Genomic DNA, 26,499 nt, shown 5'->3' with positions numbered 1-26,499 from the left:
GAACTGAAATTGTGCACTCTGCTTTGCCAAGGTTTAAGCATTTCACTAACCGTATGAAACGGGCTAATTAGCCATTGGAGAGTAAACCACACAGTTAAACATCGGGTCTGGTAGATATCAGATAATCAATGACTCCAAGGACAATTGTCTTGATGAAAATAGAAATCTTTGCAATTGCAGTGTCGAGCCGTTGGCTAGACATCTATTAGCTAGATTACAGTACAAATTGTACAGGAATAAGAATGCAATTTCTGCCTTGTTCCTGTTAGAGAACAACTAACTCTCTTAAATTCAACATATTCTTTCTCATTCTTCACTCACGAGTATATTAGAAAATAAAAAGACTTTGTATAGTAGGGATGATTAGTTGACAATTAGACAGTCCCTTCTCACATTTGCAATGACTTTCTTACATTTCATGTCGACTAGTTGCGATCACAACATGCTGCATGAAGAATTGGGTGGGAATGTCAGATAGTTGGAGCTTTATGCTGTTATAAGAACACTGAGAATATCTAGAAATATTGTTCAAGCTGTGTTCAAAAGATCTGACAGCCTATCCATGTGATGGAAACAAACCAAACGAATGAAAGTTCTTTCAATGGAAACAAGTTATATGTAACTCAGACCAGTAATTTGTGATGGTCACTCTGTTAAACCACTTTCTAAATAATCTGGTGGTATGATTAGGGTAATTCTCCATTTGGAAAATCCATTTTTGCGTTATCGTCTTAGCAGATATGTTAGCATGTAATGCTATTATTTCCAAAATTGGTCAAACGCTTTACTCTTGATTTCATTGTCTCTAAACATTGTCTCTGTTTGTCCCCAACTTGGTCAGGGTTTATTTTTACCCAGGTTTTGTTCTTTAGTTGATAGGCACATTTTGCTGCACAAAGAACCCATCGCCTTCTTGAACAATATGATAGCAGGATATCTATTTATACTTGGACATAATTGTTTGAACTGACAAATGAGGTAAGAGCTGTAAAAATATTACAGTTGATTATTACTACTATCAATATTATATAGCCAATAGGAATGATTTGTATACACCAAACTAACACAATAATAAAACTTCTGTCTGATTTTAATGTCAGATAATGAGGAAAATAATTTACATGTTCTGTACAGTCACATTAGGAAGCATTTTGATGTGTGATAAAGTGCAGCACTGTAATGTAATTCTGGTACAAGGCACTCTGCATAAATGGCACAAATGCCTAATCTTTGGAACAATACGAAGCACCGCCTTACGGAGTGGATCAATCACATCGGCAACGAAGCACTCTATCTTAGTCTCAGTGTGTCTCACTGGCTTAGTAATTATTGCAAGCCACAATGTATTGGAGTTTTTAATCATGTTAAAGAGTTAAAAGGTTAAAAACATTGCAGTGTGCTTACTGGCATTTGCCAAAAATATAGTCCCATTATCAAAAGATGTAGGATCTTTTTATGAAAACATATTTTTAACCAGCATATTTTTAGCTCTGATTATTGCAAGGGAATAATCAATTTCCTCTTGTGTAGTGGTAGGGATGATTGAAGAAAATGTCTTAAAGAGAAAATGCTTTCATGCTCTTGTAGCTGCATTCATCACAGCAACACAAATAATTACACTATGTTGTGCACAACTCTCTGTCTAGAATTCATAGCGGCGAAATGTCATGTTTGGTGAGTAATGTGTCGTTGTGCCAGGCTTTTTCACATGCACAGCTTGACTCACGGTCGATAGAGTATTTCAATGTCATCGGTGCGCTGCAGTGGCTCAGTATGAAAAAAGGGTGTGTGAAGGTCAGACAGGCCACCTCAGTACTCTGACCTTCCATGCTTTTGCAAACACCTTTATCTCCTCAACATTTTATTCCACTTCAGCCTTTGCCAATGTTAAAAGAAAACACCCACAGAATATATCAAAGACTGGAATCTGACCATAAAGCAAGAGAAGAAGGAATGTTAGAAATCGTTTGGCAATGAAATGATAAGAGTGGCTGAAAAGATTTTAAAAAAATAAAATGAAATGAAATAAATTTAAATAAAATTGGAAAGAAAGAAGAGGGAAGATTAAAATCTTTTTTCCAGTGATGTGTCCCATCTGTACTTATCTTGACTACACCACTAGCCTTGGACATACGTTTCAAACAATTCTGCTCCTTAAAGGTCATCACAAAAAAGTTTATTCAAAGATGTGTTTTGCAATTGCCATGCTGTGATTTCTTCATCACAACAGACAAAAATAAAATTTTTGGGTACTGAATAAAGTTGCCCTGCGACAGACTGGCGACCTGTCCAGGGTGTACCCCGCCTCTCGCCCGGGACGCAGCTGCAGATAGGCACCAGCGACCCTCCCGACCCCATTAGGGAAGAAGGGTGTATAGAAAATGGATGGATGGATGGATGGACTGAATAAAGTAGTACATAGTTACAGTTGATTTGAATCCAAACTCGTAGTCTCAATGAATGTTATTCACACCTGTAGATTTTCTTAACAGGCAAAAAAACATGCATCTACTTAAAGTAGCATGCCGTTCACTGCACACAAGGCAATAAAAAACACATTACACCACTTCATGGAAACCTCTTTCCTGCCAATTAAGAGTTCTGGGTGATCTTAAGCCTCCATCTCTTCCTGTCTGACCATACCACCCAGCCCTTTCACTACAATGGGCCACTTTCCAATTAATGGGTCGATAACAGGCAACATGAACTGCTTTCCGCTGAGAAAGTCAGAGCCTACAATAAATACAGGATCATTTGAGGCCGGCTGATAAACTGCATTGTACACTGCATAAATTCCCTTTGCATTATAGGTATCATTACTTTCAATTCTACGTGTACCTAAATCTGAATAGCCAAAACTCGTTTGAAGATTTCCCTTGCTTATCGACTGAACATCTGAGTCATTACCGTAAAGAGCTAGAGAAGTGAAGAACCTGTTCAATAAGAGATGAATCCAGCAAGTCCACCTCTACTCACATTGTTCACGTAACAGCAAAAGCTGTTCTTGTTTTGTGGTGTGGATGAATTTTCCGAAGGCATATGTTGCTGAAGTGCAGTAAATGATGTGTTGTATCTAGTTCAGGGAGCAAGGTCACAAAGGTCACAGGGATACTGAACACAGCCAGGCTGAGTAAGTGTAAAAAGCTGCACTCTATTCTGTATTCCCATTGAGGCCCCTAAGACTGACCGCCCAGACAGCAGGCCGATTGAGACAAATGGGACGAGAATATTGGAGTGCTGTTCTCCTCTCGGGGCATAGTGGTGAATTCTGGGCTACTGTTTGCTTCTGTGTGGTTACATTTGTGTATTGCTGCCTTTTCAGTGTGCATTTGATATCCTACACAGGGATGGTGAGCGAGGACAAATTGCAGCTTCTTTTTCACACATCATTGGACTGCTCACTTTTATTCAAACGAACAAGAGTACACCCCCTTCACCTATTCTGAGAGGTATGATTCATGCATTTCTCCTTTGCTGTCATCCTGGAAAACATACAAGGACCTCTATATGTATTGGCACCCACTTGCTTAAACAAGTGGGTGCCAATTCCTTCCTTACGGAAACATGTAAAAACTGTAAGGAAGGAATTATTATTTTTTATTGCACACCATAATCACACATAAAGATATTGAAAGGTCCAGCGTTTAGAATGAAGACACAGATCTAGCTGAGAGTAAAATACAGCAGTAAAAAATAGTTTTCGCCTGTAACAATACACAAGGTCAGAGCACGCAGAAACAGACCTTTAATACTGGTTTTTTGTTGACTTCATTGCCAAATTAAGACGGTTAGGCATTTTCTTGCAGTCATTTTGTGACTTTAAGCTCAAAACACAGTCCCTTACCTGAATTACATGTTATGAGTCTTTCCTATTTAAATAGTGACTAACAAGTTTTCACGGATGCTGATAACAAAGTGACCAAACTTAAACACAACACAAAGAAAGTTCAGTTACATTTATATTTTAGAAATCGTTAGGCCAAGTTTGGCAACAGTGATATAATTAAAAACAAATGTTTCTAATTTTTTTTTTCCATAAAGAGGACTTTTTTTCCATAAATGTGCTCAAGTAAAAATAGCATTTTTTATTAATGTTGAGAATTTTAGTTCATATTTAATAACTGTCAATAACTGTTCAAGAGACTGCAGAAATCTTGTTAATTTATATGTGATTTTTTTTTTTTTTGCCAAAAAAAAGTAATCTGAGCAACCTGGAAGGCACCATAGTTGTAGTAGTACACTGAAAAAATCTAAATGGCACAGAAAATGGGTTATAAAAGAATAAATTGAGGTAAAACAGTAAAAAGCGAGGACGCTAAAAGAATTCAGAAAAGAGGGAAACAATACATTGGACCACATAGAATATCTAGTGGTTGAGGAGCAACTTTAAGTGATCAGATCTAATTAGCATTTAAACATCTTCCTGGAGATAAGAGACCATCAAATCGATGGTCGTAAGTGAACTTAAGGCCAACACACTGCCTGATAAACATCTTGCTTTATCTTCTAAATAACTCAGAACAGAAGTGATCCAGTTGAATTTATGACATGTAAAGGTGTTCTAATGATGCCAGTAAACACAAAAGGTCTAAGCAGTCCTGATGGACAGTAGTAACTAATTAAGTAAATAAAACCTTATATATAAAGAAACGTTCAAGATAATAAATACAAGAACAAATTGCTTTAAAAAGCAGAGTAAAAATATACAGTGCAAAATTAGACATTAGCAGACTTAAAGAACATTTTTGGCTGTCCTTTAAAGGAAGCCATCGAGTCTGCTGATCGCAGAGTCAGAGGAAGAGAGTTTCAGAGAATGCTGTTTCTTTTAGTTTTATGTTTTATTTGGGAGGAAATCAGTATGACTAGATGTAGACTGGTGTCTATCCATGAGAAGCTCTCCAAGTCAAAACCAGAATTTTGAATTCCAATCGATGACGACAAGAAACTAATGCTTTGTCACTAGAAGTGACAAAACTTTAAAGATGGTATTAGCAGCCCAGCAGCAGCATTCTGTACAGACTGCAACTGGGGAGCTTCAGGTTAGACAAAGTCCGTTGCAATTATCCAGATGAAATGAAACAAAAGCTATTGTCTCTCGTCCATCTAAGGACAAGAGACAACAAGGTTAAGTTTGGCAATATTTCGTAAATGGTAGAAACAGAATCGAACCAGAACTTTTAAGATATTTTCCAGCTTAAAATCTGAGTGGGAGGTTATTCCAATGTTTCAAACAGACGATGGCCCAAGGATCTGCTTTATCTTTACCGATACATTTTGTGGCTCAAAGAGGATTTCCTCTGTTTCTTCTTCATTGAACTTAAAAAAAAAAAAAAAACTTTTACTCATCGAGCTTTTAATGGAATCCAGACATCTTAGTAAAATATGTAGTTTCAAAACTTCATTTGGAACTGGATATCATCCGCAAAGCAATGATTGGAAATATCCTTAAAAGTTGATTGTATTGGACCAAGAGGAAGCAGATACAGGGAATTTTCATGGGCTGGATTTGAAGATGCCCCACTGCCATTGTGTTGCCTTGGGGGGGGTTTGCTACAGGAGGCTAAATAAACTTTAACTACAGCAGAAAGTAGTTCATACTTGTAGCACTGTAAATGACAAAGCAACAAAAACCTCATATCATGTGGTGTTACACATAGATAAAGCAAGTAAACCCCGCAATATCAGTGAAAGTTGTATGAATGGAACATCAAGTATAGCGACAGCCAAAAGTTTGAAGACATCCTAGCAATAGTGTAGAGGGGCCTAGTTCTCCCACAATTTTAAAACTCCTATCTGAAACAATCGCAAAACAAGTAACAAGTGTTACTATGAAGAAAAAAACTGAATGTGCTCCAATATTCTCTCCTAGTTTCAATTCTATTATATGTCAGCAAACCTCAAATACAACCTCAAGCATAATTCTAAGTTGCCTGCGAGAGTTGTGTTGTTGACAAAGGTCCAAAATAGCACTTCAACTGGTAATTCCCAAGTGTGAACAAGTGCAGCTACATAAATGATATGAGGCAGAGCTAAAATCGAGCATGCATGCTCAGCAAGCTTTTGAGTACAGCTATAATAAAACAGTTAGTTTGTAGGTTTAGTCATCTAAATCACATGGGGCCTTCAGAAAACATGGGAAATCTTAAAATGTGTTCTTTAAAGCATTGTAGCAGCAGATAACTTTTTAAAAATAAAACTAATACAATTTACTTCATGTCTAGCTTGACAATATTGATACCAGTGAGGTATATGTACAGATACATGCAGCTGCAGAATGATATGCTGTAGTGCTAAAAATAACTAATGTGCCTTACTTCCTATCACAATGTTTGTGATATGTGGCAAGTTACTGTTACGCTAATGAAAACAAATGAGATAATACTTGATGTAAACTCCATTGTACCAGACTTGGTACATGTACATTAATGAATCCTTTGTATGTATCATTATAGAAATTTTCATTTTTTCCAATTGGCATTTGACAGCTACATTCATGTTCCCCAGATTTTTCTCTTCAATACTAGCAAATTATGAAAAGAACTCCTCAGTATAGCAAGAGAAAAATGATGTGAAACTAGCACCGATGCAGTGATAAAACATCACTTGAGACCGTAACAAAAAATATTGATTATTTGTTCCACCCAAAGAAATGAGTCATTAAAACAAATCCTTCTTGCAATCTTATCTGCTGCTCATCACTAGCTGCAGTGAATCTGACATCACAACAAATCTAACACAAGTCAAAGTAAATAAAGACAAACAAATAATCATCTGTTAGCGCTGCTGTGGTGTCGAAGTATCATCTGTGTTTATTATAGAACTACCTCGGGCCTATTTGTAAGAAGCTCCTTTATTATAAAGCTGGCAAATTCAATCTAACGCAGCACTCATACCTTGTAAATCATTGTCTCATCATTTGAAGAGATTTGTTTCTTTCTTTTTTTCTTCATTTGTTAGGAATGGTACCTTTTCCTTTATTAAATTGGGCTAAGAAGCACTCCAGTGACTTTTATATTAATCTATATAAAGGACATGACTTTTTGTTTGCTGATTAATTACTCGATTCAGTATTCATGATTAATATGGAGCCCCTTTCAATGACCACAAAGAATCATTAGGGCTCCCTTTTGGCATCCTGGTAAACAACAAACAAGTAGAATTCATCATGCATGCTTTGTGGCACAGCTGCTGTTATTAAGAAAGAACTTCATTTGAAATATATACAAATGTAGAGTGGAAGATACAGTGGAGGAAAGTTGGCTTATGTTTTTTTTTTTTTTTTTCAAGCCTATCTAAACTGACAAGTGAAAAACAAACAGGGCAGTCAGTGCAGTTACTGATAATCTTTTATTCCATTTGAAGAGGAGCCCGAGCAAACATGCACGTATACATTTCACTTCTGTCTCCAAATAGCTGCTTTAGTCTCATTTGAGGTAGTTTTCGGCACAATCCGAATAGCCTGTGACAGTAACAGTTTATGAGGGTTCATCAGTTTTAAGAACTTTTCTTTGTAAAGCACTTCATCTATTTGTAATAAAGTTTGTCATTTAATCTTGAAAACTAAATGAGTTTTAAAGAGCAAGGAAAGAACACTGGTGGATAAACACCCCTGTCTCCAACAGACTGTCAATAAAGAACTGTTAAACTTTAACTTGATCTTATCGTCATCATGTGAATACACTTCAGATTACAATAAAGAATTAATTATTCTTCTACCCTCAAGACAATGTGTTCTCTTTATAATCAAGGAAAATACTTTATAATCTGATCACTTTGGATAACAAAAATATATTACATTTTTTTTCTTTTAACTTCTTTGCATGCAATTGATTCATTAATAGGATGATTAAGCAGGTTTTTAAAGGATCCTCCCTATCTAACTATAAAGAACATCATTACCCATAAATCATGATGTGGACCAGCATCCCTGTGGGTAAAGATTACAATAAGCTGCAAAATTGGAAAAACACCATGGGTCACAAACACACAATGTTGCTTTTTTTCTAAAATTGAAGCAAGATAGTTTGTCTGGTCCCTATTTCAGGCAAAACTCTGAATCTATTCTGCAACTCATCAAATTAGGATTCATGCCATGGAGGTCATCAGTATATAATTTTATGACACAGCTAATCTGATTAAATAGTTTATAATATTGAATGAATACATTCAAGAACAGAGAGAGGAGACAGACACCTTTGAAAGATGATAAAAGTATTTGTCCACTTACCTAAATTCTTTTGTCCTATATTCTTCTAATCTTTCTGCAGACTAGAAGAAAGTCTTGTGCTATTAAAAATCTCAAGGCCTTTTAAGAACACAATCCTTTCCACACAAAGCTCAGAAACCTTAGATTCTTAGTTGTATGTTTGAATTATCACCTCAGTAACTTACCTGACTTTGTAAGACTTGCATATAATTTCTATCAAATCAGAAGTCATGTAGACACATGTTGAACTGTACATAAAAACATCTGAATGTTCGCTGGTAGTAGTGTAGAAAGATAAAACTCCTTTCAGGATTATGCACCACAGACGAAAACACTGCATATAAAAACATTACAATATTTTTTTTTTTCTCATTACCGTAATATTTAGATATCTATACAAAATGTATAAAACAGAAAAGGAAAATGTGAAATGGTAGATCAGGCCGTTTATTATATGCAGATTCTTAATTAACTTATTATAGAGCTTTATTGCTAATAAGTCAACTTTAGCCATATTTGAACCAGCGATAACCTGGGCCCATGCCACTGTTATTTTGTTAAGACGAAAGCTGGAAATTAGGTAACCCCTGGATAGCAAAATACATGTTATGTATGCAAATGTCTTCACTGCAATGCTCTCCATTACTTTAATTACTTTCATCTGCATGGACTAAATGTTAAATAATGCTTTATTTTAAAATGTACAGTATATTAAAATAAATGTTGTGGAGGAGATGGCATGGTAAATTATAAGTAACTGGTGCATTTTAAATTAGTGACATGATATATTTCAAATAACATTTGAACAAAATAGCAAATAAAGACTATTTCTATATCTATATCTATTCAAGACTATATCTATTGAAGAATCATAATAAATAGTGCTATTGAGACTACAGTGCAATGTATCCCATGCATGCTGCTAGGCACAAACATGCGTTAAGCCTTTTGCATTTTTTGCCTACAGTATAAATAAGTGTTTTTAAAAATCCCAAATCCCATTTTGCTGTTTATTCTCCATCAGAACATAACAGTGTGTTACAGCTCACAGGAGCAAATAGTTTATTCTGTGTGCATCAAATGAAACCCAAATGTTTCCCCTAATTTAAGCAAATAATTCTTGTTTTGTAAAGCAAAAATCAACATCAATTTAATTCTGCTAGTTTGTGGTTTGCATGACAAACAAGTCATAAGTGTAGAAAATTGCAAAAATCCACTGCCTCACAAGCTGCTGTACATTTGTCTTCGGGCAAGCAGACTGTGGGATCACTAAAATGCCATGTGAGTGGGATATTCAAGCAGAAAAATTAATTCCAATTTCATCTGGGTGGCACTGGCACAATTCATAGCCTAACAAGCTGCAAACTAAATTCAAATTGAGTGAATTCATATGACTGACCCTAGGGTTTTGGAGGCTGAGTGAGAAGTCATAATCCTCTTCTACCAGACCAGGGAGTCGGTGTCTACATGTGTGAGCGAATCTGTGAATGATTCTGCATTAGCCTGTTTGTGTAACTGCATGCTTATGTGTGTGCACGTCTATTAGTCATAATGTTGGGACAAAATGCTGTTTACACAGTCCTGTTGTGTGGACCTGCCAGACCTTAGGAAAAAAAAGCAAGTCAACAAAAATATTAAATGATTATATTTCATGGTAATAGCTCTAGCCTTAAATGTGAGGTAATTTTTGGTTAAGAGTGAACCTGTAAAATAGTCGTCCCCAACCCCGGGCCATACCGGTCCGTGGACCAACTGGTACCGGGCCGCACAAGAAATAATTAAATATTTCCGTTTTATGCATTATTTGAGTCTGGATGATCTTTTATTTTGAAAATCCTTTAACCAGATTCTCTTGGTTACGTTTTGCGCGGCAAAATTGAGCCCACAAGCAGCAAAATTAGTGAGCAACAGATCAGATGTCTTTGGAAAGCTTCTTTGTGAAGGGGAAGGCCCAAAGAAGAGACCAGTAGGTGATTCCCACATTCCAAGCCCACTCTGCATAATATGGGGTGACCGGCTCACTAATGAGGCAATGAAGCCTTCAAACTGCTCGCCACGTAGAGACCAAACGTCTTGTGCATACGCAACACTTCGGGCTTCATTGTCTCCCATCCCTCCCAGATGGGACCATCTCCTAGCAGAGAAACGAGCGCATGGCCCTCACTGATTTGTCGTTATCGTGAGATAAAATTTGACTTTTCAAATAGATAATTCTTCATTACGACACAAGAAATGTCAATAAAACATTAAAACAAAAAAGAGCAACTACATGAGACATTTGTATACAGACAGATTTTACCAGCTTGTCTGAGTTAGAACCAGTCTTTTGATTATTAATGAAGAAAAATATGAAACATTGAAGAAAACATGACAGAAATGAGAGACAGAGGATTTTTCTAGATGCCACATTCATCAGTTACATTTAAAATTATCTAGAGAACACACTAAAGTGAGAGGACAGTATGAAATTTTAGAGCCAGGGCTACTAATCCCCTATTACTTGCTCATTAATAGTGACAACTGTTTGAACCGAAGTTATCTAAAGCCTAGAAGCCACACTGATCCTGCTAAACCCTCATTATTCCAAAGCAAACTCAGCTGAGAAGGTCCAGCTTGAGGTAATATATTGTCATCAAACAAAAAGACATTGTACTTAGTCATAAAGGGAGACATGCATAATGTATATTTACTGCAATAAGTAAACAGGGAGTTACGCCTTTATACAATTCTCTTCAAGGTAAATACGGGTGTATTCACTTTGTTTCTGAAACTTTTCAGAATACTGAAACCACTTTGTTATCTACATAAAGAAAATGAAACCTGTAGTTAAAAAAAACTCAGCTACACCACCTGTTTATTTATTTCAGTCCGGACAAATGTTGCTTTGCTTTAGAATCGTGTTTACAGTTTCCATTTTGTATTTTAGATGTAGATCAATAAAATCATAAATTTTCAGGTTAGGATGTGCTGGTGTGCAGTCTGATACCTTTGGAAATTTCTTACTAACAAAGAACTAAGTTTTACAATTGCTGCCTTAAAATTCAGACTTGGAATTTAACTTTATGGAGTTGATGGACATAGAAAAATGTTTCTCCCCATTGTTTATCAACTGTGACTTGTGTTTTTTTGTTGTTGTTTTTCAATGAAGTTATGAATAAGGGATACAGAAACACTAAAGATACTTCTCACTGATAAAATGTTTTAATATAATTCATACCTCTGGGTGAAAATATGTAAATTTCTCAATAAGAAAAAATGACAAGCTAAAATCAGCTGATCTCAAAACAAAACTGATCAGAGTTCAGACCAAATAGCAAGCCAATCTGGACAGAGTGCATGCCTTGTTGCTTGTGGCATGTTCTGCTAGTTCAACAGAAGACTTAAACCCATTACAGTATGCTGCCATAACACCATGTGTAAAAATGGGCCATTCAAAACAAAGAACTCAATTTCTAAAGAAAGGATCCACTAAAACAAAACCAAAAAACAAAACAGCACATTTTCTTCCTATAGGCACAGAGAGTAATAGAATTAATTATGTTTAAGTTATATTTTCTAATAAAATTGGGCAGCTCATTATGTTTTAATGTCCAAAATTAAGCGTCTAAGGCTCACAGACAACCAACTGTAGGCATAAAGTTTCATTTCTTTTCAAGATGTACACAAAGGTCTGAAATCGATTTACTAATCTATCTGGAAATTAAATTTGGACCTTTGAATATGAACTATAATCGTTATTTTTTTATTTATTTTTTATTTTTTGAATGTTTGCAACAGCCTTATGAAGCTTCACAAAGGAGAAGCATGTTTTCATCTTCTTCTCTATTGCCCTTATATTTATTTAACTGATACCACGGTCCTTACTTTCTTCCGAAAAGTAGTTAATTCCAGTCTAAAGAAAAGAGCCAGTGATTTTTTTTTTTCTCAATAGGCCTTATAAAAAGACAGAATCTCATTGAAGAGAATTCACATGATGGTGAATTCTCCTCAGTGATCGAGCAAATGTTTTGCTGGGCTCAATCAAAACGAGACAATAGTAAATACTTAAGTAATTTTATTCCAGTAAAAGCAGCAATTATTACTTAAAGCTAAGTATAAACAAAATGTGTCTAATTCTTCGGCATTATCTGAATCATTTCTCTTCTCAGAAAATGGGCAGTTTGTTTCAGTAATCAGGAATTATTATATCTTTTCACTACAAAGAAACCAGAGCAGAAAGAGGCATCTTTAGGATGAAGTCAATAAACAGCTGTGTGATTCTGTATTAGGAATAATTGTTAAAGAAACATATTCTTACCCAGTGTTTAACTTCAGCATACAATAATTACATTTGTAAACTGATTTCATTAAGTCATCTTCTTTTGCAGATTTATTTAGTTTTTCTCCTGCAAAGAAATAACCCAAAAATTATTGGCTTCTCTGCTGACAAACAAGACAGAAGCTTAGAGCTTGTGAACAAAACAATAAAGAATTAAATTTTTCCTAATGAATGGAGGAGCGGGGGGTGAGCCACTCTGTGGATGAAAGGGCTTTTTAGAGGCTTCCCAAAAGCCCAATACCAAGGCCAGACACAGACAAAGAAACACAAATATTGACATAGACTGAATGCGTGGGTCTCACATTAATACATACACCAATGCACATGGGCACACATAAAGGCCCTCTCGTCCTCACTCCCTCTCAATGAATACGCAAAGAGACATGAAATACATTGAGGTACTTTTATAACAAGGTGACTTATAGGGTCAATAGGCTGTGTACTATTTTAGTAAAAGGTTGAGCCTGAATAAGAGACAATGGAAGACAGGGTGGAAGCTATTCTTGTTCCTGTGGAAAAGCAGAAAAACAAGCTTTAGGATAATGCTCTATTGTCAGAGTGTTGGATGTAAGTTTCTCTCTGTCTCTTTTAAGTGTCTCTGTGGAGCGTCAAGGATCTGGCAGAGCAGCTTTGGCGTTAATCAGCTAGCCCACTGAAGAAACAATCACACATAATCGGAGCTTCTAAATCCTGCTGACCTTCTCTTCAAATGCATAGATAGACCCTGCTTCAAACCTCTGCCTTTTTTAAGACACACACACACACACGCCCACGCCTGCAAACACGCATGCACAAAGGCGTTGCTAACTTGTTTTTGCCCTGCTCTACCACCCTTGGATTCTGTCTGATTGGCAGCACCCATGTCTCTCCACCTGCAAGCATTTCGGTCAAGCATGTTGCTATGACCTCAAACAGGAGAGGAGAAAAAAAGGAAGAGGAGGGATTAATTGAGACAGGGCATAAAAAAGACAAAAAAGACAAGAGGAAAACAGAAAGAGATCCATCCATCATCTAAGCAGTGTTGAGAGTATATAAATAGCAAGATCTGTTCAGAGTTATTACTGAGCCAACGCTTCCATTGTGGTACTTCATTTATTAGGACTTTGCACAGATCAATACAGCAGACATATACACCCTGTACTGTTGACAACATAATCTCATCATTATAAATTTGGCTTGGGTCGTCTGTAACATGAGCAATTGCTATGCTTATCTGAGATGACAAGGGCTGAGAGAAAGAAAAGAAATCCTAAAACTGAAAGCAAAAACCAAGAGCTCTAGGTCTTTTTTTTTTTTTACTTAACAATGCTAAGAGCGCCAGATAATGAAAAACAGTAAGTCAGTACCAAACAGAGCAAAAATCAATAAGAAATGGAGCAAACAGGCCATTGATCTGAATGCTAAAGGACCCCAAAAGATTTCTTGCTAAGACATAAACCCAGCAAGGGGCCAATTCAGTACATCTGTGTGGTACAACAGACAAAGATAAGACTGGTAAAATAAAAAAAAATTTCAATATGCCATAAGCACTTAGTGTTGCCACTGTTACCACTAAGAACAGAGACCATCAAGGTTTGACAACAAATCTTGTGCTCCCACCACTTAGTGGCTCTTTGTTTAGGCAATAGCTACTAAGAGTGTGGGACCATTCGCCTCTATTTCCATCAACACTCCAATACACAGCCGCTTCTCGATTTCTCTCATGCACACTCAGGGCTATAGACACGGGGGTCAGATTTCAAGCTGCGCGATAGATATAGGCAGCAACAGAAGAGAACGGGGGGATCTCTCTCATTTCAGTTTCACAATCTCTCACACAGACCGTGCACAAACTCAGATAGGATTGCACACAAATTGCGAGGGAAATCGTAATTTCCTATTTGTAACCGGCCAGTAATGTACTCCTGTGATTGTATGAGAGAGAGGGAGTCATTTTATAACAGCTTGTTTTGACATGCAGTTAGGTTAAATTATAGCAAATGAGATGGTATGCATGATATATGCCTCCAAACAATTAATCACATTACTGATGAAGCTGAAGAAGAGCTGAACTGTAAAAGGCAAGGACAAGGAGAGAGAGCGAGAGATTCAAGCAGAGGGGGATAAATCATTTCTCTTATACTAATGAGATAGAAGGTGAGAAGAGTTTCACATAACTCATTCTTTGAGCTACGTGTTGTTTCTACAGCACATGCCTGGGGGGCACAGTGAAAGAAGATGTGGCAGAAATAAAAGCTCTCTCAGGCTGGACCGGAGCCAAGGCACAGCAGAGCGGGCTCTACTTTGTTTGACTTTGAGAGCATTTGATTTACACCAAGGAGACCCAGTTGCTGGCAGTTCAAAGAATACATCACCATGCTCTGTACACCTAGGCGACCCCTTGTGTGTCGTGCATTTTGTTGCACGTTAATGTGTGGTCATTCCTATCTGAGCCTGTCTTCAGTTCCATCTAAGGCCCACCTGTGACTTAAAAAACTAAGTGTAAGGACGACGGTAGGGATCCAGAGCCGACGGGGGACAGGCGGCCCCAACAGAGAAGACCATTTCGTTCTGGGGAAACCAGCAAGACCTGTGCTTCAGAGCTCTGCTGGTGGTAGCACAGGTGCGAGGTTGTGCGCACACACACATGTCCGCGCAAAAATACAGGTAGATGCGTGGCAGTTGAATCACAGATTCCTTTGCTGTGAAGGTTATGTTTTGTTCTTTCATCTCTACACCCTCTCAGCACAATGCCAGCAGCACCAAGCTGAGTGGTAGCATGTTTTTTTGGTTTTTTTTTGACAGAATCTTTTTTTTTTTTTTCCTCTCAGGAAACATCTTAAATTATGCAAAAAATAAATAAATAAATAAATAAAAACATTACGGTATGTGCATTCTCAGGTACAAAACGCTGAAATGTATCCTGTGTAGGGGTACACCTGCAGCATAACAGAAATATGGTATCAACAAGGTCTGGCAAACAAGAGAGTGCAGGACAATGCAGAATCCAGAAATACAGAAAGAAGTGCGCTTGGCATCATGGAATAGTAAATAGTTGCATAAAACTTTCCTAGTCTCTCAGTTAAATGTATGTCAAGCAAAACGGTGCTGAATTAGGCATAAAAATCTTCATAATCCTCTTCCCCTCTGTCTCTAACACAGCTAGACATACACCACCACACACTAACAGAGCAAGCATTCACTGACAAGCCGCAGTTTTACTATCAAGCTCATGTCATCTCCAATCGGCTGTTTCCTACTGAGCCAAGAAAATTGGTTAATGTGTCCGGTCAATCTGGCTATCATGAAGGGTGACTTGTGTGCTCATTTCCTGTGTCTTTCATTACGCTACCAAAAATAAATAAATAAAAATTCCTTTGTTGGCCTGCATTGCCAGTTTGGGAGGTCTGTTAAACTAATGAAATTACGCAGCACAGCTAAGTGCGGAGTCCATATGGAGAGCGCTTCCTCCGCATCCAGTGGGTCACAAACAAACCAGTCCGTATCTGTCTACAGCATGTGAAGTTTGTTTTAAGTTACAAAAGGAAATCGTAAGTAGTGGTAAGCGAAGTATGGAACCAACAGATAAATTATTTAGCATGGTTACTGGGATTTTTGAAAACAGGAAATAAATAAAACATTCCTTTCTAAAGCTGCGTAAAATCGCAAACAAACTTTCAGTGTGCTTATAATATCTGTTTATGTAATGAATGTGGGAAGATAAAAGACACGGGTGATGCACATTGCAATCAGACCTAATTTTCTGCTCTCCATCTTTCATAAAACTTCAATACAATTCCCACATAGGAGAGTGGAAACTGATTGGCTATTTGAGAGGCTACTACACTGCCCTCTGTTTCTCTCTCTCCTTCTCTCGCTGTCTCATAATGTCTCGAATAAGCACTCAAATTCTGCCTATATCAGCCAGCAAGCATCTCCTGGTTCCCACTTTCTCTGAGTTCAGTTATCCTCATTTGCTCCGGTTCATAAACAAGTAGCCCGAGACCTCTGATGTTTATTGTGACATCTTCTGCTTTAGCTCTGATTTGTTAAACATCATGATTAACTAATGAAGGAGGATGCAAATATACCTTTATGGTCTGCTTTGCACAGCCGTTGCCGCTTCTAACCACTGTGAAGGCATCTATATGGAAACAAGCCTTTTTTCAATGATTATTAAACACTAGCGAGTTTGTGTTGCAAATAAAATAAAAATATACACATTATCCAAACTTGTGTGTTCTGGGAAAAGAGATAAAATAACTTGGAGTTATTCCCCAGAGCCACACTCTTTGGTTTGACTGCACTTCCTCCCAGTTGTATCTATCATATCAGCTTTGGGTAGCATGAAGAGACATAAAAGTATTCATTAATAATTTAATATTTCATCGTGGTGTGTTATGTACAGTAGGGGCAGATTTATTTGAAGAAATACAAAAATAAACCCCAAAGCAAGATAATATTTCTTTATGTACAGGCAAGCTCAAATAAAACAGATCTGTCTTAGAGACTTAGCAGGCCCATAAGGGGACAAATAAACACAAATTGCAAAAGGTTTCTTGAAGTGTTTCTCATTTGCCATAACTGCTTACGCATTTTATTGTTATACTGCAAAACCTGACAGCAGGTTTGAATATATACATGTTTACTAAACTTACTCTGTAGGAAGCTCCAGACCAAAGGAGTTATCGAAAGATGAAAGGAGAAAAAAAATGAAATAAAGAGTGCTTTTCTATTCATTGGCTCAGTGGCTACTGAAGTGTGGGAGCAATTTCAATACAATATACCACTGAGGCTTGGATAAGACTTTTTGGTTGAGTCCTTAAAAACAGACCTACGTGTGTGTGTGTGTGTGTGTCTGTATGCGTGTGTGTGTCTCTTGGAGGAAGGGTGTTTCAAGGTTCGGACAAACGCAACATTGTCACGCTCATAAAAAGAGAGGGGCTCTGTCACGGAGCCTGCCAGCTAAAGGCTTAAATCACATGCCTGGAATACACAATGACACTACACCCACACACGAACACACACAATCTCCCTAAATTATGCAGAGTAAGACCATCCCTCGAAGCATCCATTCTCAACATCTGCTCCAGTTAAAATGTTGGCATGCCTATTCTCAACCTAAACAGATCAAAAGAGTGAAAAATCCCAAGCAGAGTAAATACGCAACTTTAATGGTCACAATCACATCACTGAAAAGTTCCTTTCCTGCCACACATACACATATTTGTGTATGTGTGTACAATATTCCAGTCCATGCTTCCTGAACCCTGAGGGATTTTGCTGCAGACTGGCTTTATTACTCTGATTCAATTCAGAGTAAATTTATTTAACACCTTAAAACAACATGTATTCCTAAATGAACCATCAATATCATGGATTCACTGTCACAAGTTCAGTGAATGTCAATCAGACCTGTAGCAGAGGAATGCTGTAAGAAAGGCTGTTTTGAAAAACCTCCTATAGCTGATGATTCCACTTATATCCTTTCTTGATAGAGCAGAGCTCTTTTAATAAACTGACGACTCGAGTGACAAGTCAGTAGATACTGGAGCCCTGTTTTTCTTGCCACTCTCTTGTCAATGCTACCCCACAAAAGGCAGAATACCGCCACCTACAGGCAGCTTTTACAGCCTTTTTTGACAGAGCCACTCGTATCTTATTAACAAGAGTTATGTCTCACAGACATAACATAATTTTTTTTTATACAAGAAATAAACACAAGCTTATCAGTGCAGCATCTTCTGTTTGACAAAGCAGAGTTTTAAAATGTGGTCACAATGAAGACTTAAAAATGAGAGCCTCTAAACAAGCCAGTAAGTGACTTCTAGTTTGGTGAATCTGAATCCATTTCCAGTCACTTTTAGCACAGGCTCTGTTAAGCAAAAATATTACAGTCCGTTCATCCTGAACCCCAAGGAATTTTGCTACAGACTGGTTTTATTATTGATTCCATACAGAGTAATTTCCTTTTACGCCTTAAGCGGAATCAGACTTCGCTGTATATCATCCATCTCTTCTCGGGAATTCTGTTTACAAATGACAATATTCTCCACTATGTAATGTCCTTGCATGGTGATGAGGAAAATAAGGAAAGTGGAGCTTTGCTGAATTCTTTATATCGTTCCTCTATTCAAGCTAAATACCATTTCAGCCCCTCTCCCAGTGAACCACTATAAAATATTATTTGTGTAAACCAGCTCTACAGATGAAGACGACACATTGCAGGCAGTAAATATTGCTCCACAATGCACAGATGAAGCCAGCACCACAAAGGTGCCCTTGTGAAGAGGTGATATGTTCATCCAGTTTATTCATCTATTCATTTGTTTTTCCTACTCAGCCACAGCACTGTGGCAACCATAGTGACAGATTGACCGAGAGGCCTTGGATCGATAGAAGGGGAATTCTGTCTTTGTTTCCTGACATTTTTACCATAGACACTTTCCTGACTCAGGTTGCTTACTGTCCATGCGAATGGAGTGAGGGTAGGAGGAAGGAGGAGGGAAGAAACTGATATGTTTCTGTACAGCTTCTGAAGAAACTTAATGCCTCAGGCCATCTCCCTCAACACAGGTTTCTATTGAATAATACAAGAAAGCACCCATACGTTGAAGGGACCTTCCTCAAACAAGGTACTATAGAATGTGTTGATCCCTCTTGTTTTATTGTTGTTTAATTTTTGCCTTTAACAGTTGAGGAGAAAAACACTCATAAACAAGTGTAAGACAGCCTAATGCAGTCCAATTCATCATGAGTAGATTAGCAGGGAAACTGCCTGTGGAATGGACCAGCAATTATTTTGTCCCTCATAATAGGAAGCATTAACGGTCTTTGTGCTGACCTCTGGCCTTCATAGTCAGTTCATAATAGGAGGGCAAAGAATGCGAGAAAAGAACAGCAGACATTTGCCTTCTTTCCTGGTGGAAATATGTCACTTCTGGTCGCAATCTTCGTCCCAAACTCCATCAGGGAACAAGCAAACAGCATAACCTAGACTATGATAGTTGAAGTCCTAGAGGATAAGTGGAGATAATAAGCATAACTGGTTTTAAATTGCACCTGTTTATTTTTTCTATATATAGTACCCTAGATTACATCTGTTCTGAATAAGAGTAGATGAAAATAATAAATATGGAGAATACATTTGTGCTATATTTGGGGAATATAAATTAAGGCCTTTATCAAATAGCAAAATAATTAACCCAGATAATAGAAACAACACCCATCAAAACTACATTTAGAAGGGACAGATATCAACCAAAACTGGAACAATAGTAAGAAAACAAGACACTGGTTAACTTTACTGTGACTGCCCATTAGGTGTTGTGGAATACACCACTGGCTTAAGCTGGGCTTAATCCTTGTCGACCACGACAGACCTTTAATGGGCTTAAGGCCAAAGACTTTGAGAACTTATCACGTTGGAAGCTTATGTGCCCTACTACTTGGCACAAAGACGTATAAAGTAGTCAAGAAAATAAGTACAATCTCCTTATCACCAGGAATTAAAACCACTAGAATAAGTATGAAAGAAACTGTAGAATATAAAGACATACTAAATAGTTATTGATTAGAAAAAAGCTGTTGTTTTAACCAACTAAATGCATTGCATACTAAATATATAGTTGTTGATTGTAGATAATTCTTTAGTAATTTAAATTGGCATTAGGCCCAAGAAACAAGGGTAATGTCTGTTTTATAGCCAGATAACAATTATAGAACAATATATTTTTGTTTCTGGGATAAATTGCTTTCTTCTACAAGAACAGAAAACTTTAAAGTGAAATAAAAACAATTGCACAGAGGCTGATCTGAAAAAATAAATAAAAGTTGTTGTCACATATTTCCGGCACAACAGATTGGTGTTGATGTCATCGGCTCTGTTCTATGTGAGCACCAGAATGGGAGTTTAATCCGTCTAATGCTCACCCCTCCCTTGCTTCTTTTTTTTTTTTTATCATTGCTCCTGGGTCGCTCTGCCACTGTCTGTCCTTGTCTTTTTTTTCATTTGAAGAAACAAAAGTAAGTGCTGATGTGGGAAATGGGAGCTTTGTGCAGCTTGTGATGTAAAAATGATGGTACCACAGTGAAGGAGAAGAATGCAATTTCTCTTACCTGTATGATGGACATGCGGTTAGTAGGTGTGTCTGTAGTGCTGGTGACTGGGCCTGTGAAGCTGGTGTGGCATCCCACGTGGCTTTGGGGCACGCTGAGGTTATTGGCAGTGGGTTTGAGGTACATGACCTCTGACCTTGGTGAGCTGAGTGGCAGGCGTGTCTGATAGTCAAAGTACATGGGAGAGGTGGCCAGGGAAGGACTGCTTACCACATTCATCACATTCATGGCATCCCGCTCCTCCACTTCGCTTTGCACCAGCATGATGTCGTTCTTGTTGATCTTCTTCTTCTTGCCTTTACCCAGCTGTGGGTGCGAATACTCTGCAATGCGACAATTATAAGTACGAATTTCCTTGTTCTCCCGCTTGCACTTGATTGCTATGGTCACCATGGCAGCTAGAAGCATGATAGATATGATGCTCAGAGTCACAATAAGAGGCAGTGACATGTCCCAGTTTTGATTGTCTTTCATGTGTGGAAGTCCGTCTGGAGGACGCCCGTTGGAGGCCTTGACGATGAGTCTGGCAGCGGCAGTTAGAGTTGGCTTGCCGTGGTCTGATACACGAATGATCAACTCAACAATGGGACTTACATCATCCCAGAAAGGGTGAGCCGTTCGCACCTCCCCAGTTACAGGATCAATCTCAAAGAGATGTTCTTCATTGCCATCTGAAATTTCATAGGTGAGTCTTCCACTCTCACCGTAGTCGTTATCTACTGCTCTCACTGTGGTAACAATGTAGCCAACTCCAACATTTCGAGGAACATGGATTTCAGCTGTGTCATTCTGGAGAAGCGGCAAAACTATGACAGGGATATTGTCGTTGACGTCCAAGACACTAATGCGCACAGTAGCATTGCTCTCTAAATGTGGAGATCCTGCGTCTTTAGCAAGAACTTTGAAGTCAAAATACTTTATCTGCTCATAGTTAAAAGATCTTACAGCATAGATGGCTCCGTTAGCGGCATTTACATTAACATAGGTGTTGACATCACCCCCACTCACGTTGGAGTTGATAATACTGTAGTACACAGTGCCATTCTGGCCTAGATCTGGGTCATGTGCCAGAACTGAACCTAGGTACTCCCCAGGGATGTTGTTTTCAGGAATTTGAAGTAGGTAGACTGACTTGGTGAAGCGAGGAACATTATCATTCTCATCAAGAATCTTCACTGTAAAAGATTTTGTGGAGTTTAAAGGAGGAATGCCATTGTCTTTGGCTACAATAGTAACGTTGTATTCATCCTGCACCTCTCTGTCCAGGGGCCTGTCTGTAACCACTGTGTAGAAGTTATCATAGTTCTCCTCAAGTTTAAAAGGGACATTACCCAACACCTTGCACTGGAGCTGCCCATTTCTTCCAGAGTCCTTGTCTGTGACACGGACCAGAGCAATGACAGTGCCTGGGGGTGCTGCTTCACTGATGGCTCCCTGTCTCACAGACACAAAGCCTATAGATGGCCAGTTATCATTCCTGTCAAGCACTTTAACGGTGACTTTACAGTGGCCCGGAATTGGATTGGGACCTAGATCTTTTGCCTGGACGTCAATCTCGATAACTGAGCTCTCTTCATAGTCAATTTCCCCCTGAATCTTGATGACTCCTGTTCTAGAATCTATTGAGAATAACTCACGGATTCTCTCAGGAGCATAACCACTAAACGAATAGACTACTTGACCATTGTTTCCCTCATCAGGGTCTGTAGCATTTAAATCAATTAAGACTTTTCCAGGAGGTGAATTTTCAGGAATTTCTACAACATAAGAAGATTGATCAAATACTGGACTGTTATCGTTGGAATCTATAACTTTAACATTTATCTGCATTGTACCTGATCTAGGATATTCTCCACCATCAGTGGCTGACAAAATGAGAGTGTGATGGCTTCGTTCTTCTCTGTCCAGTGGACGCTGAATGACTAATTCTGGGAATTTGGTCCCATCCCCTCTGGATTTTACCTCCAAGGAAAAGAGATTGTAGTCATCGCAAGTTATTTGATACGTTTTTAGGCCATTTTCCCCTGCATCAGGGTCATGTGCGCTGGTCAGAGGAAAGCGTGTCCCTGGCACTGCATTTTCAGAAATGTCGATGTCAATTTGATCAGAAGGAAAAACGGGTGAGTTGTCATTGATGTCCTGAATATCTATTTTTATCATGCATATCTCCTTGTCATTGGCAAACACCTCCATGGAGAGCTGGCACTTGGGGTTTCTCTTACACAATGTTTCCCTGTCAATGCGCTGCTTTGTGTACAGCAGTCCGCTTTGGGGGTCCACGTCGATAAGATGTGGGGCTGAGTTCTCCAGCACCCTAAAGTTGGCTTTCTTACCCTGTCCTCCCTGCCCAATTTGTTCAAGTCCAAGCCTGGCATCTTTGGCAATGTTCCCAATCACTGTTCCTGGTCCCTGTTCCTCCGGGACAGAGTAATTCAAGTTTTTCAATGTCAAGGCTTGAGCCCACAACAGGAGGAAAAAGAAAATAGAAAGATGCATCTCCACTCAGTAAAAGCTGTTTAAATCTTTGCAGTGATTATTCTATCTGTGACCTGTTGATATTCTGTTCAGATTTGATACTTCTATCACGACGGATAAAGAAAAGAGTCCAGTTCATCATGTGATGTCTTGACATTTGTCGCTGTAGATTGTCTTTGCTTTGTTGCTTTCTCTCCTCAGCAAGCAATCTGTGGTACTGAATGCCTAATTTATATTCAGCTGAGCACCCAGACTCATCTTAACAATAATCGAGATCCAGACTCCAACAGAATAGTTATTGTAAGTGTTCGCTCATATCACCTAAGAAAGGAAAAAGAGAAAAAAAAACGTTATGTGAAAATCAATTAGTAAATCGAATAAAAACAAAATGAGCTACAATCCACCCTGCCAGAGAGAAATCGGATGAAATCAGATTCACTGCCAAGCCAAAAATGAGACACAGCTCATGTGTAATTCATCTACACAATTATGGGAGAAGATTGTTAATTGGTTAACCTTGGAAGGCGCTCAGCCCCATAAATACACAGGCAGCAAGTATTCTCCTGCAGCCTATACATAACAAAATCCAAGATTCTGCAGGCAGTTTCAAATCTATATGTAGTGTGCATGCATCATTTGACCCCAGAGAGATAATGACCCATACATTTGTTGAGGGTGCTGACTGAAGTGTAACAGGGCAACTTTAATAATGCGGTAACGCCGCAGGCGTAAAACTGGGAATGGCCTATTGTAAGGGCTATTTGAAGGAGTGAATATAAAATTATCTTCTTACGCGCATTAACAAATCCGCATAATCCGGATATTTGAAATGAGCCTTATAAAAAGTCACAAATGAGCTGCCAACATCTCAGCACAGCCGTTTAATTCTCTCCACTGCTGCTCTCCGTTTTCTCAACTCTGGTTCTCTCTGACGCTCAACAGTCCTTGAGAGAAGCTGTTGCGTCCGCATGTACGGGAAAAGGTTATGGAACCGGTTTGAAAATGAGCAACAGTGAGAGCTTCAGGTGGAAAATCACGAAAGCGGATAAGACACAAAGAATATATGTATATATATAAAAAAAACACAATCTTACCACGGGAGAAATTGTTCCGCTAGTTCAAAAGGGTAAATGTAAAAAAAATCAAAACAGTCAATTCCAGTGCGATGAATAGATTGTTTAATTTCCACTTCACTAAAGGTGCCACCCGTATCCTTCTTCTCCTCCGTGAAGTAGGAAAGCCACAAGCCTCCGATGCACACGCACTCTACAGTACAGCGCAGTAGAAATAAAAAAAAAAAAGTGCTCCAAAGTATGACTGTAATGTCAATGAGCTGAAGTCCTCTCTCCTGTCTGATTAGGATGCAGCGACTCGCCTTCTTCCTGCAGTGAGTCACTGTTCTTCAGGATGGAAAACTGTTGTCAAAATTACTGTGTGAAAGAAAGAAGAATCCAGATGTGTGGAAAGGTAGCCGATATCCACAGTGGACATTTAAAGGGCGATCGGTGTTCTCTCCCCACGTCCGAGACAGCTCAGAGTTACTGATTCCCGTAGTGGCATTTTGTCCTTGTGCGTCGTCCCCCCGTCAAAGTGCGCAAAGACAGACGGACAGCTGCTGTGGAAGTGGTCAACAACAATGCCGCATATTAGGATAAGTCTCCATGCTGCTGTCAGAGAAAATTTTTAGTATTTTTTAACTACTCAAGCCAAGTCATCACTTACTATTTTCAGCACGTAACACAGCCCTAAGCACAGCAAGCGATTCCTCTCACTGACTGGACTCCGGACACCGCATGGTGCATTAAACATTGTCGCTACTCCTGTGGCAGCCAATGAATTTGAAGAGGTGGGAAGAGAAGGAGGGATTCAAAAGCCGCCGTGGGTACAGACTACAAATGATTGGTGGGTCTTAGTTCACCGGTGGCGGATCTGTCTTTTTTCAAATATCACACTTCATTGTTGTGCGGGGCTACAATAAAGGAAACGGTGCGTTGACTACGGTCACCAACGGATGTGCTGAGGCCAAGCCCAAGTGGTTTGAAATTTCAGTTAGACTGGGAGGAAGAGAAACAGACCAATTAATTCACTTTCCCGATAACTGAATAAATAATACCCACATATAAAAAAAAAAAAAAAGAAAACCTTGTCATTTAAATACAAACAAACGGACGCTGTTAGGTTATTTTTGTAAATGCTACGACTCGCAAAAGTGTTTATAGCATTTAAAGTTATCCTATTTTGTACAATCAGAAAGTTTAATATGTCTGAATTTTATATAATAGACCATTAACATGTAATCTTGAGCATAGTTTTAAGGTGAAATGCAAGTTCTTACTTTTTTTAAAGAAATCTGAAAAGTGTGTTGTGCATTTGCATTCCCCTTCTCATATACAGCAGAATATTTTACCCCTTGGTATTAGCAAAACAACTGTGGAACAGGCTGAAAGGGTTCCATTTGTGAACAGCAGATTTTTTTTAATTTATTTATTTATTTTTAGTGTTGAAACATTTTCAATTTGATATTGGTTTGAACTTTCACTTTCTTTGCAACATATGGGTGTGCTTTGATTTCTAAGCCATTAAGCCATTTCTCTGGCTATTTATTTTAGGTAATTTTCTCCTGAATGGTTAACATCTTTGAGTGTTTTGCAGCCTCTAACAGGTTGTCCTTCAGGATTGCATTATATTTATGTCCCTCCATTTTCCAATCAATTCTGATCAGTTTCCCTCTCTCTGCTCCAGAAAAACATAATTTCAGCATGATGTTGCCATCACCACGTATCACAATAGTGATATTTTAGTGCACAAAATGCATTAATTAGATTAAATGTATTTGGGTTAAATAATGCAAATGTATCATTTATGCAGGCACAATTTCATTTAAATTGATACTGATGTGTTTATGTCCACCAGGATTTATTTTTAAAAAAAGCATGCATGTCTGCGCAGAGCATAAAGACAAACGCAGAAGCACTTATGTTTGTTTTGCATTTTCTGAGTGCCCAAAATGGACTTGAATCATAAAAAAGGCTAAGACTTTACTGCACTCCCTAATTAAGCTACAGGCTACGCATATGCTTATGGTCTTCTAGTGTTACAGGACGAGAGAATGGGAGGCAATTAACATCCTTCAAAGTTTTAACCAAAGCAGACCAGTGTTGCTTTCCCACTAGTTGACATAGCCGGGACATGTGCAAGTCAAGTCAGTTTGCCCCAATCAGAAAGACATCAATAGTACAAGTGTGTACATGCACCACATTCTGAATATTGATCAGTACAAGCCATTTTCGCTTGCGTTTGGTTTACAATTTCATTCTTATTGTGCTGAATCCGATCTTAGATATCATATTTTTTATTTCAATTGGCAGGTTATTCCAATTACATATGTCCATGTGAACATACC

The 26,499-nt window shown here is 38.4% G+C and overlaps 1 protein-coding gene across 3 annotated transcripts in view; it reads right to left on the bottom strand.

The window, feature by feature from the left end:
* Window positions 1-26,499, bottom strand: part of pcdh17 (protocadherin 17) — a 97,199-nt gene that overhangs the window by 35,106 nt on the left and 35,594 nt on the right. Inside the window, exons 4-6 of one of the 3 annotated variants that reach the window (XM_044135826.1) lie at window positions 25,015-25,150; window positions 24,191-24,916; window positions 20,622-23,417 (exon numbers count right to left, since the gene is read on the bottom strand). In XM_044135826.1, the coding sequence (XP_043991761.1) occupies window positions 20,622-23,117 (2,496 nt within the window). In that variant the 5' untranslated portion in view covers window positions 23,118-23,417; window positions 24,191-24,916; window positions 25,015-25,150. Of the gene's footprint in view, window positions 1-20,621; window positions 23,418-24,190; window positions 25,151-26,499 lie in introns of all 3 variants that reach the window. The other 2 variants (XM_044135816.1, XM_044135835.1) reach the window with 2 other exon arrangements.

Source organism: Gambusia affinis, linkage group LG02 (assembly GCF_019740435.1).
Source record: "Gambusia affinis linkage group LG02, SWU_Gaff_1.0, whole genome shotgun sequence".
Lineage (NCBI taxonomy): Eukaryota > Metazoa > Chordata > Actinopteri > Cyprinodontiformes > Poeciliidae > Gambusia > Gambusia affinis.
This window is presented reverse-complemented; position numbering and strand designations above follow the sequence as displayed.